The following is a 15,724-nucleotide window of genomic DNA, read 5'->3' as shown; positions in this document are numbered from 1 at the left end:
TTTTAATACCTTGATGTGTGGATTTTCTTACCGACCTCAAGATCAGAGACCCGAGGCGAAACCACTCAAAGAGAACGGCTTCTGGCCTAGTGGCTAAATGGTATCGTCACTGTCATGACAGCGTCGTGGACCATGGTTCGAGTCCCTGGCCAGTCAGAAGCTATTGTCTTTGAGCGGTTTCGCCTCGGGACTCTGATCCTGAAGTCGGTAAGAGAATCCAGACATTAAGGTATTGAAATATATGTCTAATTTGAATATATAAAACACGTCTAAATGTGCAAAATTTACCATAAATATATATATATATATATATATATATATATATATACATATATATATATATGTATATATATACATATATATATACATATATATATACACACATATATATATGTATAAATATATATATATATATATATATATATATATATATATATATATATACAACAAACGCAGTCGTTTCTAGTCCACTGCAGGACAAAGGACTCAGCTATAACCTTAGTCATGTCTGGGGTTTGGCAATTTTCAGCCACTGTGGGTTGGTGATGGAGGAAAGCTTTCGTCCGATCTCTCACAGCAATCACAGAAACCCAACCTAGTATGGGTAACGTTATAAATATTCTTTCTCCACCTTAAGGTATCAATACTCATATATATATATATATATATATATATATATATATATATATATATATATATGAGAGAGAGAGAGAGAGAGAGAGAGAGAGAGAGAGAGAGAGAGAGAGAGAGGTAAGTACCTATAACTAATAAATATACTGATGTTAAGAAAAACTTTAAATTAGAAAACAATAATGACACAATCCATTTGATATCTGAATCATCAGCGCCATACGCTATTCGATATCGAAAACACACCACAAGTTTGAATAAGGGAATTAATGATAAAATTTCACAACTATTACGAGAAAATAATGGACAAATACTGGTATACTTTATATGAACCTCGTTCAATTGAGAAATTAGTGTGCATTATGCTTAATACATAATTATACCAAAAGGAAAAATAGGAAAATTACTATATATACACTTAATAAATCTGCATCATCATCATCTTCATCATCCTCTCTTCCCACGCCTATTGACGCAAAGGGCCTCAGTTAGATTTCACAAGTCGTCTCTATCTTGAGCTTTCAAATCAATATTTCTCCATTTATCATCTATTTCACGTTTCAGAGTCCTCAGACATGTAGGCCTGGGCCTTGCAACTCTTCTAGTGCTTCGGGGAACGCAGTTGAAAGTTTGGGGAACTAATCTCTCAATTAACAAATAACGAGAACAAAAAATACTGACCATAACAATATAATATAAATAAACAATTGGGCTACACTTGAGACTAAAGAACGCCGTGCATTATTTACCTAACTTAAACTAATCTAACCTAACGTATATGGATATGATGCATATATCGCAAGGAAGAGTATGTAGGTCAAAGTTTTGAGGTTGACTGTTTTTCACCTTCTCTCAAAAGTTATTTACACATGAATTCTCAACTCGATCATGCAAGAATAATGATGAAGAAGTGAAGCGAACGTAATTAGAACTCTAAAGCCCTTGCAACTTTATTTTCATATTACCATCTATTACCAAATTTCATTTAATGAAATTGGCTTTACTACATAACGAGCAACACACTCATAATACATGAGATTGTGAAAAGTCAAATGCCACTTTCTCTAAAATGAATTTTAATCAGATGGTTCTACCAGTATTAACTTATGCATCGGAAATTTGGAGCCTTACTAAGACCTTAGAAAATAAGCTAGTTATAACTCAAACATCTTAATTAAAATGCCACTTTCTCTAAAAAAAGAAATTTAATCAGATATTTCTACCAGTGTTAACTTACGGAACAGAAATTTGGAGCCTTACTAAAGCCTAAGAACATAAGCTAGTTACAACTCATAGAGCTATGGAAAGAATGACGATGGGAATAACACTAAGAGACAGAAAAAAAGAGCAACATGGATACGAAAGCAAATTAAAGTTGCTAAAAAAATGCGTTAACTGTCGCAAATTTTGCTTAAAAAATGAACGAACCCTTGACAAGATGAAAATGTCTAATGATTCTTGTACTCTTTTTGTCATAATTTATCTGTTTAACTAAACGAATTTTAACAAATGTTTCATTTGGTGCATGTTTACATGAAAAGTTAGTGAACATTCTAAATTTACCTGTCTGTCAAACGTCCTGCTTGTAAAAAGTGTAATATAAAAAATATTTGCTTGGTAAAACTCTCTCTCTCTCTCTCTCTCTCTCTCTCTCTCTCTCTCTCTCTCTCTCTCTCTCTCTCTCTCTCTCTCTCTCTCTCTCTCTCTCATGGATTTTACCTTTACTATTCAAATTTATATGCCAATTTACTTTAGGTATTCAAACGTCAAACCCTTTGTGTGTCCGTGATCGGAAAGTATTAATGAGACTTTTTTTTTCTTCTTCTTCTTTCCCACAACTATTCCCACATTAAGGGGTCGGTTACCTGGTGTGTCCTCTCTCTCTCTCTCTCTCTCTCTCTCTCACTGACTTATCTTACGTTTATCTTCGGCAGGAAACTATAGCTGTCTACGAGCGCTGATTACCCTCGAGAGAAACATCGGTTTCCACCTGGTCCAGAGTTACCTCCCTTCCATTCTCATCGTCGTCATCTCCTGGATGGGATTCTGGATGGACACGGACTCCGTTCCGGCCCGAACCTGCCTCGGAGTCACCACTCTTCTCACGGTCTCTAACCAAGCCTCGGGTAACGTCTTTTAAGCGTCGCCTTCAAGTTAACCGTTAGCCTTTTCCATGATTTCTTTTTTTTTAACCGGGAGCAGGTAAGGTCTTGATGTTGGTGTTATCAAATAGGCATTTTTTTTTCTTTTTTTTTCGGTGAATGAAATTAAATGAATATGTTTCTTAAAATATCTTATTTTTCCTTGTTTCCTTTCCTGGCTGGGTTTTTTTCGCTGTTGGGGCCCCTGGTCTTATAGCATCCTGCTTTACCAACTCAGGTTGTAGCCTAGCAAGTAATGATAATAATAATAATAATAATAATAATAATAATAATAATAATAATAATAATCTAAATTCATTCACGGTTTCTTTTTCAGCTTTTGAATTATTCTTTGTGGAAGAATTTGAAACTTCGAACAGATTAAAACAAAACGTGAAATAAACTTCTTTTTTTTTCTTTTTTTTTTTTGCTGATTAGACACATTTAATCTCACTCTACGTTGAGATTTATATGTGATCTAATCCTGAATGTGAATTTTTAAATTACATTTTGAGTTAAGGAGATTGAAGTTAATATAAAAGAATAAAGACTGTTATAAAACTTTAACCATATATCAAATTGTATAAAAAATCTCTACAATGTCAATATTCAAGGTAAAAAAAAAATGATAGGTTACTAAACTGTTTCACATAATCCATGACACATAAAGGTCTGAGGGAACCAGACACTGGTTGACTACAACACAGCATTTAAGACCCATGGACGACAGCAAACGCTGCATTTATTGTTCCCAGAGATAGCAAGATCATGTTGACAGTTAAATTCTCTCAAGTCGTGAGCGCAGCTTCGACTCGGAACCAACCGAAGCAGGAAGCCAAGGGGTTTAAAGGTTTAAAGGCTGCTCATGAATGGCAGAGGCAAGGGACAGTGACATTGCCCTATCAAGCAGGACAATGCCCTAGAGACTGACCATATATACATATGATCAGCGCCCAAGCCCCCTCTCTACCCAAGGTATGACCAAGGAGGGCAGGCAATGGCTGCTGATGTCTCAGCAGATAGACCTTTAGGCTCCACCCAAAGCCCCATCCTTAGCTCACAAGGATGGTGATGTTGCAACGACAAAAGGAACTAACGAGTTTGAACGGGACTCGAACCCGAGTCTGGTGATCAACAGTCAGGGACGTTACCACATCGGCCACCAAAACCCCTAGCTATTAGCTGTTACCTTCCTCCAAGAGCTATTAAGACCCTGTTGGAGCCCCTGGGCTTATAGCATCCTATTTTCTCAACTGAACCTGTAGCTAAGCTAGTGATCATATTAATAACTATCCCATACTACTCAAATTCTACACGCTGACTTGAAAAAGTTTACTCTCGTGTATTACAGATTAAAACAAAATAATATAGAGACATGGTAATAAAGTCTATGTATGTTCTTCTGTGGAAATAATGTTTCATAAACCCTGAAAAGTTACAATTCAAGACTAGGGGGCCACTCAGTAGAAAGCAGACCTCCACCATGGCAGCTTAATTGTCGACCTTTTGCTTAACCCTGACCTTGACCTTTGACCTTAATATGTATTAATTGGAGTGGATTTTTATACACTCAAATATGAACCACTCAAATATGGACAAGATGTCCAAACTTGTGGCGGATTACGTGAATTGGACATTTTGCTTATTCGTGACCTTGACCTTCCAAAATTAATTCTTTTTCAGCTTTTAATGTAACAGTTAATCCCTGCAAGTTTCATTACTCTACGATTAATATTGTGGCCACGAAGGTGTTCACAAACACACAAACACAAAACGCGGGTAAAACATAACCTCTTTCCAACTTCGTTGGCGGATGTAAAAAGGAATAAAAAGGGCAAAGGCATGAGGTTTGAAATCTAATCCTTTATCAGAGAAACATAGAATAAATAAAGAAAAAAAATTAAGAAAGATAGCGAAAATAATAAATATAGGAACAAAGAAAGAATAATAACGATCCTGTAAATGTATAAGAATAATCATTATTATTATAATTATTATTATTATTATTATTATTATTATAATTGTTAGTAGTAGTAGTAGTAGTAGTAGTAGTAGTAGTAGTAGTAGTAGTAGTCTTTGTTGTTGTTGTTGCTGTAGTAATATAATAATCAATACAATTTTTATCATCATTATCATTAGTATCATAGATTACTGATAACAGTACCAAAAAATAAAAACCAAACAAAAAATTAGTTTACAGGAATTCTATACGTTATCGAAACTAAATACCAACCCGAAAAAAAGCTTCTCAATTGGGATTTATTCCCTGTTTTCTTTTGCTTCCGACAAAACAGCCAATGAATTTCAAAGCAAGATGGGTATAAGTGCAAAGATGGACATAAACCTGCCTGTAAATTCTAACATATGCAAATAAACAAAAGAATGTTTATTTTTGTAAACGGGGGAGGTATTCTAACATATAATAAATCAGTTTTTAACTTAGAATAAGGGATTAATGTATATCCCTAACACTCGTAATTTTAATCCATGTAAATATCAAATACAATGGCATTTAATACTGAATTCTATCTTGGGAATATATATCCAGTGGAATTCATTTATGGTAATAACTTCTGGCTGGGCAGAGATTCGAACTCCTGCCTCTCAGCCGAAACCATGCCTGCGAGGACACTCCTGATAGCTCAGTTGCTAGAGTCCTCGCAGGCATGGTTTCGCTGAGAGGCAGGGGTTCGAATCTCTGCCCAGCCAGAAGCTATTACCATAAATAAATTCCAGTGGATATATATTCCCAAAGTAGAATTCGGTATTATATGCCACTGTGGTTGATATTTACTTAGAATAAAGGATATTTCCTACATGATATCACATGTTTATCATATCATATTCTGAGAATTCCTAAAACCATTTCTAAAATAGAATTCAAAATGTAGTCAGCGGAGAATTTCTTATGGATAAACCACCAGTATCCTCTTATACTCATAAAAAATCATCCAAAATATGGTGAGCTTAAGAAGGGGGCGATGTTTAATCCCATAATTACCATACTTCAGAAGAAAACCATTAATTCTATTACTTCTTTTTTATAGGACAAATGGGATTCCTTCTCAGTTGCCTTAATACTTTAATTTTTAAGGATATTTTCATATATTCTTGCAACATTATTATTATTATTATTATTATTATTATTATTATTATTATTATTATTATTTGCCAAGTTAAAACCCTAGTTGGAAAAGCAAGATGCTATAAGCCCAAGGGCTCCAACAGGGCAAAATAGCCCAGTGAGGTAAGGAAATAAGGCAATAAATAAACGATATGAATAATAATGAACAATTCAAATAAAATATTTAAAGAACAGTAACAACGTTAAAACAGATCTTTCATATATAAACTATAAAAAGACTTATGCCAGCCTGTTCAACATAAAAACATTTGCTGCAAGTTTGAACTTTTGAAGTTCTACCGATTCAACTACCCGATTAGGAAGAACATTCCACAACTTGGTCACAGATGGAATAAAACTTGAAGAATACTGTGTAGTATTGAGCCTCCAGCAATGAAAGGGAACAAAAAATAGTACGGCCAAAATATAATAGCAATATTAGAAATGGGCTAATAAGGTCAACATAAGGGTTCTTATAAGGTCAGCATGGAATTGTCATGACTGGGATATGGAATATTATGTATGAGGCCTTAGAGAAACCATTTTTATTCCAGCTGTGACCCAGTACTGGAATGGTATTCCTAATCAGGTAATTATATCGGTGGAACTTCAAAAGATCAAACTTTCAGCAAATGTTTTTATGTTGAACAAGCTGACAGAAGTCTCTTTTTTATAGTTATATATGGAAGATCTACCTCAATATAGTTACGGTTCTTACAGTGTTCTATTTTAATTGTTCATTACTTCTCTTGTAGGTTATTTATTTCTTTATTTCCTTTCCTCACTAGGCTATTTTTCCTGTTGGAGCGCTTGAGCTTATAGCATCCTGCTTTTCTTACTAGGGTTGTACCTTATCTAATAATAATAATAATAATAATAATAATAATAATAATAATAATAATAACGTCTGCTTTCTCTTCTGGTCTCCCTTCTACATTCTCTTTTTACCCACTTCCTATCTTTGTCTCGCATTACACCTTCATTTGTCTTTCCTTTACGGAAGGATTTATGATGACCTACTTGTTAAATCAATTTCATTATTATAAAAATTATATTGGCGTTCTTATTTTTCAGAAATTTTGGCATTTCGTAAATATTCGACCATGATTACATTACTGAATTTTATGTTGATGAGTTACAAGCTTCTTATATGAAAAGATTATCTATTAGAAAATGACTAATACTATTTCCTAATGATACAACAAGGGACTGAGACATTTAGAAATCTTTCTTCTTCCTTTTTTTATTCCTTATGAAATAAAGGAGAAATTAGTTCACCAAACTTTCATCTGGGCTCCATAAGGCACTAGAAGAGTTGGAAGACCCAGGCCTACATGGCTGAAGACTATGAAGCGTCAAGTAGATGATGAATGGAGAAGTATAGAATTAAAAGCTCAAGCTCAGGATAGACACGACTGGCGAAATCTAACCGAGGCCCTTTGCGTCAATAGGCGTAGGAGCAGATGATGATGATGATGATGAAAATTTATATATTAATGAATGAAAAATGACATTTATATGTTTATCAATAAAATATCCCTTTCTGAGTGAGGGTACCTTAACGTGGCGAAGGGGTTCAAGTATCGCCATGATCAATAAAGTTATACGAGTCAGGGACACCCATACTAGGTTAGTCTGCTGTGAGCAACGGGACGAAAATCTACCCCAGTCACTAGTCCGCACAGACCAGTGCGGGGATGAAAACTGGCCAAACCACAGAAATGAATTGACATATATGTGGCCATTGTCCTGTCGTGGACTAGAAACAGATGCATTTGTTGTTGAATAAAATAGGCAAAGGTAATTATATGAAATCATTCAAAACAAGTCTTACTAAAAATGTGCCAGCTATACTCAAGACTAAATTATCATCATCATCATCATCTCCTCCTACGCCTATTGAAGTAAAGGGCCTCGATTAGATTTCACCAGTCGTATTTATCTTGAGCCTTTAAATCAGTACATCTCCATTTAACATCAACTTCACGTTTTAAAGTTCTCAGCCAGGTAAGCTTGGGTCTTCCAGCTCTTCTAGTACCTTCGGGAGTGTGAAGAGCATGCCCAAATCATCTCCATCTATCCCTCACCAAGATCCCATGCATATATGGCCCTCGAGTAATCTCTCTTATAGTTTCATTTCTAATTCTGTCTTGTCATTCAACTCCCAATATTCTTCTGAGAGCTTAATTCTCAAATCTACAAAATCTGTTGGATATTGTTTCATTGTCATACCTCGACTCAAGTCCCTACGCTGTATCATATAATGAGGCAAGAAATGTAATATAAGGTTGAATAAAAATGTCATAATTAAGTTAAAGAAATGATAAGATACTTTATTATCATAAACAATTACTTCTTAAGAAAAAATACCTAAAATGATAACGTGAAGTAACGAAGGTCTTCTCTAATTAGGTTAACCTGTCTTGTCCTTTTTTAGCTAAGCCTTTTGGTAACAAAAGTCGAAGGGTTTGCAAAAATGTCGTGTATACTTACTACGTTAATTACCTTAACAGAAATTTCTGAAACATAAATGTTAGAGTTTGAAGAATTTTAATAAGATTGGGATGAATACTTTAAAATATATTTTTGAGTATAATAAAGGCAAATAAGGTTCGTACGTGTATAATATATATATATATATATATATATATATATATATATATATATATATATATATACATATATATATAAATATTTATTTAAATTTATATATACATATATATACATATATATATATATATATATATATATATATATATATATATATATCTATATATATACATATATATATAGATATATATAGATATATATATATATAGATATATATATATACAGTATATATATACATATATATATATATATATATATATATATATATATATATATATATATATATATATATATATATGAATGGCTCAAGGTACCTGTACGCGATCAGATTCGCATTATAGTGTAAAAATATGTAGAGGAACGTAGAGAGGAAAGGTCCCCCTTTCTTGTTTCATTTGTTTGATGTCGGCTACCCCCTAAATTTTGGGGAAGTGCCTTGTTATATGTATGTATGTATAAATATATAAATATATATATATATATATATATATATATATATATATATATATATATATATTTATATATATATATGTATATATATACACACAGATATATATGTGTATGCACACATATATTTGTGTGTGTGTATATATATATATATATATATATATATATATATATATATATATATATATATATACATACATATATATGACAAACTACTAAGTAGGGCATTTAGAGACTATTAAAAAGCTTTTAATTCTGCCAAAACCTCAGCAGTAATGAAAGCCCTTCAAAGACAAGGAATAGATGAGTATTATGTTGAACCACTTGAAGATATCTATAAAAAAAGTACAAATCCTAAAACTTCATAAAGATGTGACTAATTTCGATTCAGACCCTAACTCTCCTAAATTATTCACAGCATGCCTATCAGAAGTTGAAAAATTTGAATTTGGAAGATGTAAAAATTAATATTGATGCGGGAATACCTTAACTTAAGATTTGCGGATGACATAGTTCTGTTTAGTGAATTATTGGAGGAATTGCAAAATAGATAGAAGATTTAAATTGAGAAAGCAGAAATGTAGGACTGAAAATGAATATGAGTAAAACTAAGATAATGTTTAATGAAAATGCAGAGACAACAAATGAGAGTTATGGATTCACTTTTTAGATTGTTGATTAATACAATATACTTAAGGCAAACAGTAAGTGCTTGCCAAGGACATTATATCGGAATTAAAAGATGGATAAATATGGGATGGAAAGCATTTGGTAAACAAAATGAGATTACGAAAAGTAAGATGCCACTTTCTCTAAAAAGAAAAGTATTTAATCGAATGGTTCTTCCAGTATTAACTTACCCAACAGAAACTTGGGGCCTCACCTAAGCCTTAGAACATAAGCTAGCTACAACTCAAAGAGCTATGGAAAGAATAATGATTTGAATAACACGAAGAGACAGAAAAATAGCAATATTGATTCGAAATCAAATTAATGTAGAGGATATTCTAACAACATGTCCGAAAAAGAAATGGACATGGGTAGGACATAAAATCAAATTGACTGACAATAAATGGACATTAAGAATAACAGAATGTGTCCCTAGATATTGCAAAAGAAGCAGGGGCAGGAAGAGAAGACGATGAATTGACGAACTAAGAAAATATGCGGGTATAAACTAACATACAAAGACCATAACAGACGCAAGTGGGAGGCCAAGCCTGTGGCCTTAGTTCAGCATTGGACTAGTAAGGGCTGATGATGATGATATTCTGTACGTGTATTTATAAAACTCATGCAATTATATATATATATATATATATATATATATATATGTATATATATATATATATATATATATATATATATATATATATATATATATATGTATATATATATATATATATATATATATATATATATATATATACAAACATACGTAAGTGTGCACATGTATGTATACTAAAAGGTGCAATATTAGTCCTCATTTCATAACTCTTTCAAGATTCCAAAAAGAGACGTCCAGAGCGCATTATTACACTTGGAATACTGCTTCGTCTCTATAGCTGGCCTACAGCCAATCAACTGCCTCATCGCACAGCTAATGCTTATGTCACGGCTCGCTTGGCTATGACACCAGAGAATGTTTCAAAGTAACATTTATATATTTATTGAATATTTATGCTCGTTTATTTCTCCTCGTTATTGCTGTCAATGTAATTACTAACAGAAATAACTGTGTATTAAAATTTAAGGTTTTACAGAGCGTTTCTTCCTATAATAGCACGTTTTTACAACAATTATGATGAGGAGTTGCCATGTAGGCTAATAATAGGACAAATTTTCGTCTTTCAAGGGTAATTGGTTTTGAAAAGAGAGAGAGAGAGAGAGAGAGAGATTCAGAAAATATTTGAGGTCGATAAAATTCATAACTAAAACCCCAAAAGACTTTTGTCTATAGTAAAAGACCCATTGTTAGACAACAAGAACAACAACAGCAATAACAACAGCGAAGTAGTGAGTTCGTGTTAATATCATTTACTTCGAGGGGAACTGATTATTGCGTCAATTTCTAAAGGTAATTTCTTGGAAAATATTTATATAACTGTCAGGAGAAAATAAATTTAGATTTCCAATAGGTTTATAGAAGTGGGCTTGTGTGTATATTAAACCTTTATTAACTGGACCTGTGTATCGGCTCGTTTCTAAAATACAAGATAACCTACAAAATAGAAGTTCGTCGGTTTGTATTCAGCAAATTTCGTAATCATATTCGATACAGCTAACTAAACAAGAGATCTATTCAAATAATGGAAGGAAACAAACTCAATTTTAAAGGATCACCCAACTGTCAAAAATGTACTAACACCCGTTTTAATATTAATATTTCGCTTCTTAAATTTTCGTCCTAAGGAGGGAGATGTATGTTGAAATCCCTCGTGAGAGAGAGAGAGAGAGAGAGAGAGAGAGAGAGAGAGAGAGAGAGAGAGAGAGAGAGAGAGAGAGAGAGAGAGAGCTATTATCATGTATAAAAGTCAAAACTTCAATGTAATTTTGTGTAATAAAATGTATGCATAAACTGAGACACTATAGTCACATAGTAATTTACTGTCAGTATACAGATAAATTTTGACTAATACTAACAAATGAAGAAAATCTGATAAGAGTGACGACAAATGCATTCAATGCTGAAGAAGCGTGGAAGTGGAAAGACGTTTTCGCCAAAAACAATGGTGTAAGCTTCAAGGCAAGAAGGCTATATGAAGATGCAAGATATACGCATCGCCAGAGATTCCTCTGCATGCGTGGTAACAAACAGCATAAAGGAATCATTAAAACATACGCTGGGTAATTTTTTTTGCACAGTACTGCATGATACAGGATCAAATCTCAATTATTAAAAATGAAATTATTAAAGAGCTATAATATTGATATTTATCTGGAATTGTGTAATGTGATGAGCAGGTGAGCAGTTTATTCTGTATACTGTAGAATCAAGATCTTTATTATATGGTAATGTACTAGAAAAAAACATTAGCATATATATATATATATATATATATATATATATATATATATATATATATATATATATTTATATATATATATATATTTATATATATAATGTATACATATATATATATATATATATATATATATATATATATATATATATATATATATATATATATATGATAAATTACTAAATATGGCATTTAGACTATAAAAAAGCTTTTAATTCTGCCAAAACCTCAACAGTATTGAAAGCCCTTCATATATATATATATATATATATATATATATATATATATATATATATATATATATATATATATATATATGTATGTGTGTGCGTGTGTATGCATATTTATGACTATATCTATGAGTGACCGAGAGAGAAAGGAGATAGACGATGGTGTGTGTGTGTGTGTGTGTGTGTGTGTTATACCTTGAAATGTGTGTAATACCTTGAGATGCAATAGCCTTCCCATTCATCTAAAATATTGCGAGCACCCTACAGTGCTAAAAAAACACCCCCTTGAAAACCCATTTGACATTGGGCTTGACGAAAACTAACATTTACGGCCTATTATTAGCTTACATGGCAACTCCTCGGCGTAATTGTTGTCAAAACATGAGCTTTTATGGATAGAAACTTTCTGTAAAACGTTTGTCACACAAAATTACTTCTGTATATATATATATATATATATATATATATATATATATATATATATATATATATATATATATATATGTGTGTGTGTGTGTGTGTGTGTGTTACTTGGAAACACTCTCGGCATCATAGAAAAGCGCGCCGTGACGTAAGCACTGGCTGTGCGATCAGCAGTTGATTGGCTGTGGGGCAGCTATAGAGACGAAGCAGTATTCAAAGTGTAATAATGCATCCGGAGCACTTTTTTCACATCTCAAACTTCTTTCGGAAACCCACCTTGTAATTAAGAACTCTTCTCGAATGGACATTCTTTCCTAACGTCACTAATGGCTGTTATTTTCTTAGTTAAATCCTTAGAAGTAACGTTCAATTATTGTTTGATAATGACTGCGGAGTGGACAAACGACTCGTCATTTCATTATTCCAGTGATCAAAGGCTTACTGGAATTGTTCAGTGGCCACTTTCCTCTTGGTTGAGATACTACTGCTAGAGAATTATTGAGTCCTTTGACTAGCCAGACAGCACTAAATTGAATTCCTCTCTCTGGTTACGGCTCATTTCATCTTTGCCGACACATACACACAATAGTCTGACCTACTCTTTACACATTCTAGTCTTTCCTCATACACCTGACAATATTGAAATTACCAAACAATTCTTCTTTTATCAAGAGTTTAACTACTGTAATGTAATTGTTCAGTGGCTACTTTCCCCTTGGTAAGCAGCTCTTTTAGGAGAAGGACACTCCAAAATCAAACCATTGTTCTCTAATCTTTAGAGTTATTGGAGCCTTTGACTGACCAGACGGTACTACATTGAATGCCTCTCTCTGGTTACGGCTCATTTCATCTTTACCGACACATACACGAATAGTCTGTGCTATTCTTTACACATTCTCGTCTTTCTTCAAACACTTGACAACACTGAAATTACTAAACAATTCTTCTTCTCTCAAGAGGTTAACACTACAGCACTGTAATTGTTCAGTGGCTACTTTCCCCTTGGCATGGGTAGAAGAGACTCTTTAGTTATGATAAGCAGCTCTTCTGGGAGGACACTCCAAAATCAAACTATTGTTCTCTAATCTTGTGTAGTGCCATAACCTCTGTACCATGGTCTTCCACTGTCTTGGGGTAGAGTTCTCTTGCTTGACGGTGCACCCTTTTCCTCTCGTTTTTTAGGATTTTATAGTTAATATATGAAAGATTTATTTTAATGTTGTTACTGTTCTTAAAATATTTTATTTTCAATGTTAGTTACTTCTCTTGTAATTTATTTGTTTCCATATTTCCTTTCCTCACTGGACTATTTTCCTTGTTGGAGCCCTTGGGCTTATAGCATCCAGCTTTTCCAACTAGGGTTGTAGCTTAGCAAGTAACAATAATAATGATATTAGGTGTACCGGTCTTCCTGGATATATGTAAATTTACTTATCTTTTATATTCAATTTCCAAATATTATTGATTTTTGTCATTCCTAAATGTAGGGATAGATTTACTCTTAAGTAATTGAAAATATGCAAATGCATTTCGAATATGTTCTTTTTCATTTACCCCGCAAAAATTAAACTTCATGCACTAGCTCTGCATGTGTACAGAGTACACATTAAACAGCACACTCCACTGCGGATGTCTGCCAGATTGCGTTCGCGAATGTAAATTTCGCTGTGATATAACTCTCCAACCTCGTCAGCCGGATACTTATTCATTTCGGTGGCACAGAGTTTCTTCTTCTTTTGGGGCTAAGCTTAATTAACCCAAATAGCAGGATGTATTGTTTGGTCTGCCTCGCTCTGGGCTACGGAGATACTTCCGCATTTTAATATCAAGACTTGCGTGAGGGTACACTCTTATTTCTCTTCCTCTTGTTTTACTTTGAAGTTTTTAGTTTATATATGAAAGATCTATTTCAATATTGTTACTGTTCTTAAAATATTGTATTTTAATAGTATATTACCTCTCTTGTAGTTTATTTCCTTGTTTCCTTTCCTCAATAGGGTATTTTTCCCCGTTGGAGCCCTTGGGTTTACATCATCTTGCTTTTCCAACTAGGGTTGTACCTTAGCTAATAATAATAATAATAATAATAATAATAATAATAATAATAATAATAATAATAATAATAATAATAATATCCTGAACACCAATGGAACAGTTGCGTTCTATTCAGCAGACGGAGTAATTTAGGCGTGTTCTGTTTAATCTCCTTTAAAGGGAAACGAGCAGTGAGTTCATCCTAATTCTTTTGCTTGTTTAGATAAATGTCCTTCTCTCTCTCTCTCTCTCTCTCTCTCTCTCTCTCTCTCTCTCTCTCTCTCTCTCTCTCTCTCTCTCTCGTGGGACAAATCTTTTGGATTTTTTCCGCATGTTTAGCATTTATGACAGGCTGGGCAATAGACATCCTATACCTAGACTTTCAAAAAGCTTTTGACAAAGTTCCTAATAAAAAAGAATCTTATAGTCAACATAAGAGCACTAGGCATCATTGACGAGCCAGCTAAATGGATCGAAGATTGGCTAACAAACAGAAAACAGAGTTGTAGTCAATGGAGAAGCTTTAGAAGTGGGCAGTTGTTACAAGCGGAGTACCTCAAGGATCCGTCCTTGGACCATTGCTATTTATAATCTATATTAACGACATAGATTTAGGATTAACTAGTAGAATAGCCAAATTTGCCGACGATACTGAATTAGACATAACTGCTGCTAACTCAGAAGACGTAGAAACCTTAAGAGAAGATCTAATGAAGCTAGGAGAATGGTCCAGTAAATGGCAAATGCCTTTCAACTGTGGGAAATGTAAAGTCATGCACATAGGTTATACTAACCCACAGTCAGATTAATCACTACTGGGTACTGAAATAGAAAGTGTCAACTAGGAGGAAGATCTCGGTATTATTATCAGCATGGATTTGAAGTTAACCAAACAGAGCATAAAAGCTGCAAAGAAAGCACAGAAACTAATAAGTTACATAAAGAGACAATTCAATTACAGAAACAAAGACAATGTACTACAGCTGTGCACATCACTAGTAAGACCACATCTAGAATATGGAGTCCAATTCTGGGCTCCAAGTATTCAGAAGGATATAGATG

At 33.4% G+C, this 15,724-nt stretch overlaps 1 protein-coding gene across 1 annotated transcript in view; it reads left to right on the top strand.

Annotated features, from left to right (window-relative positions):
• LOC137645422 (glycine receptor subunit alpha-2-like) overlaps positions 1-15,471 on the top strand; it is a 47,124-nt gene extending 31,653 nt beyond the window's left edge. The window contains exons 5-6 of the mRNA XM_068378228.1: positions 2,565-2,756; positions 15,272-15,471. Of these exons, the coding sequence (XP_068234329.1) occupies positions 2,565-2,756; positions 15,272-15,471 (392 nt within the window). The remainder of the gene's footprint in view (positions 1-2,564; positions 2,757-15,271) is intronic.
• The last annotated feature ends 253 nt before the right edge of the window (positions 15,472-15,724 follow it).

The sequence above is a fragment of the Palaemon carinicauda genome, chromosome 8 (assembly GCF_036898095.1).
Source record: "Palaemon carinicauda isolate YSFRI2023 chromosome 8, ASM3689809v2, whole genome shotgun sequence".
Taxonomy (NCBI): Eukaryota; Metazoa; Arthropoda; class Malacostraca; order Decapoda; family Palaemonidae; genus Palaemon; species Palaemon carinicauda.
The sequence above is the reverse complement of the archived record's forward strand: the minus strand, read 5'-3'. Positions and strand labels throughout refer to the sequence as shown.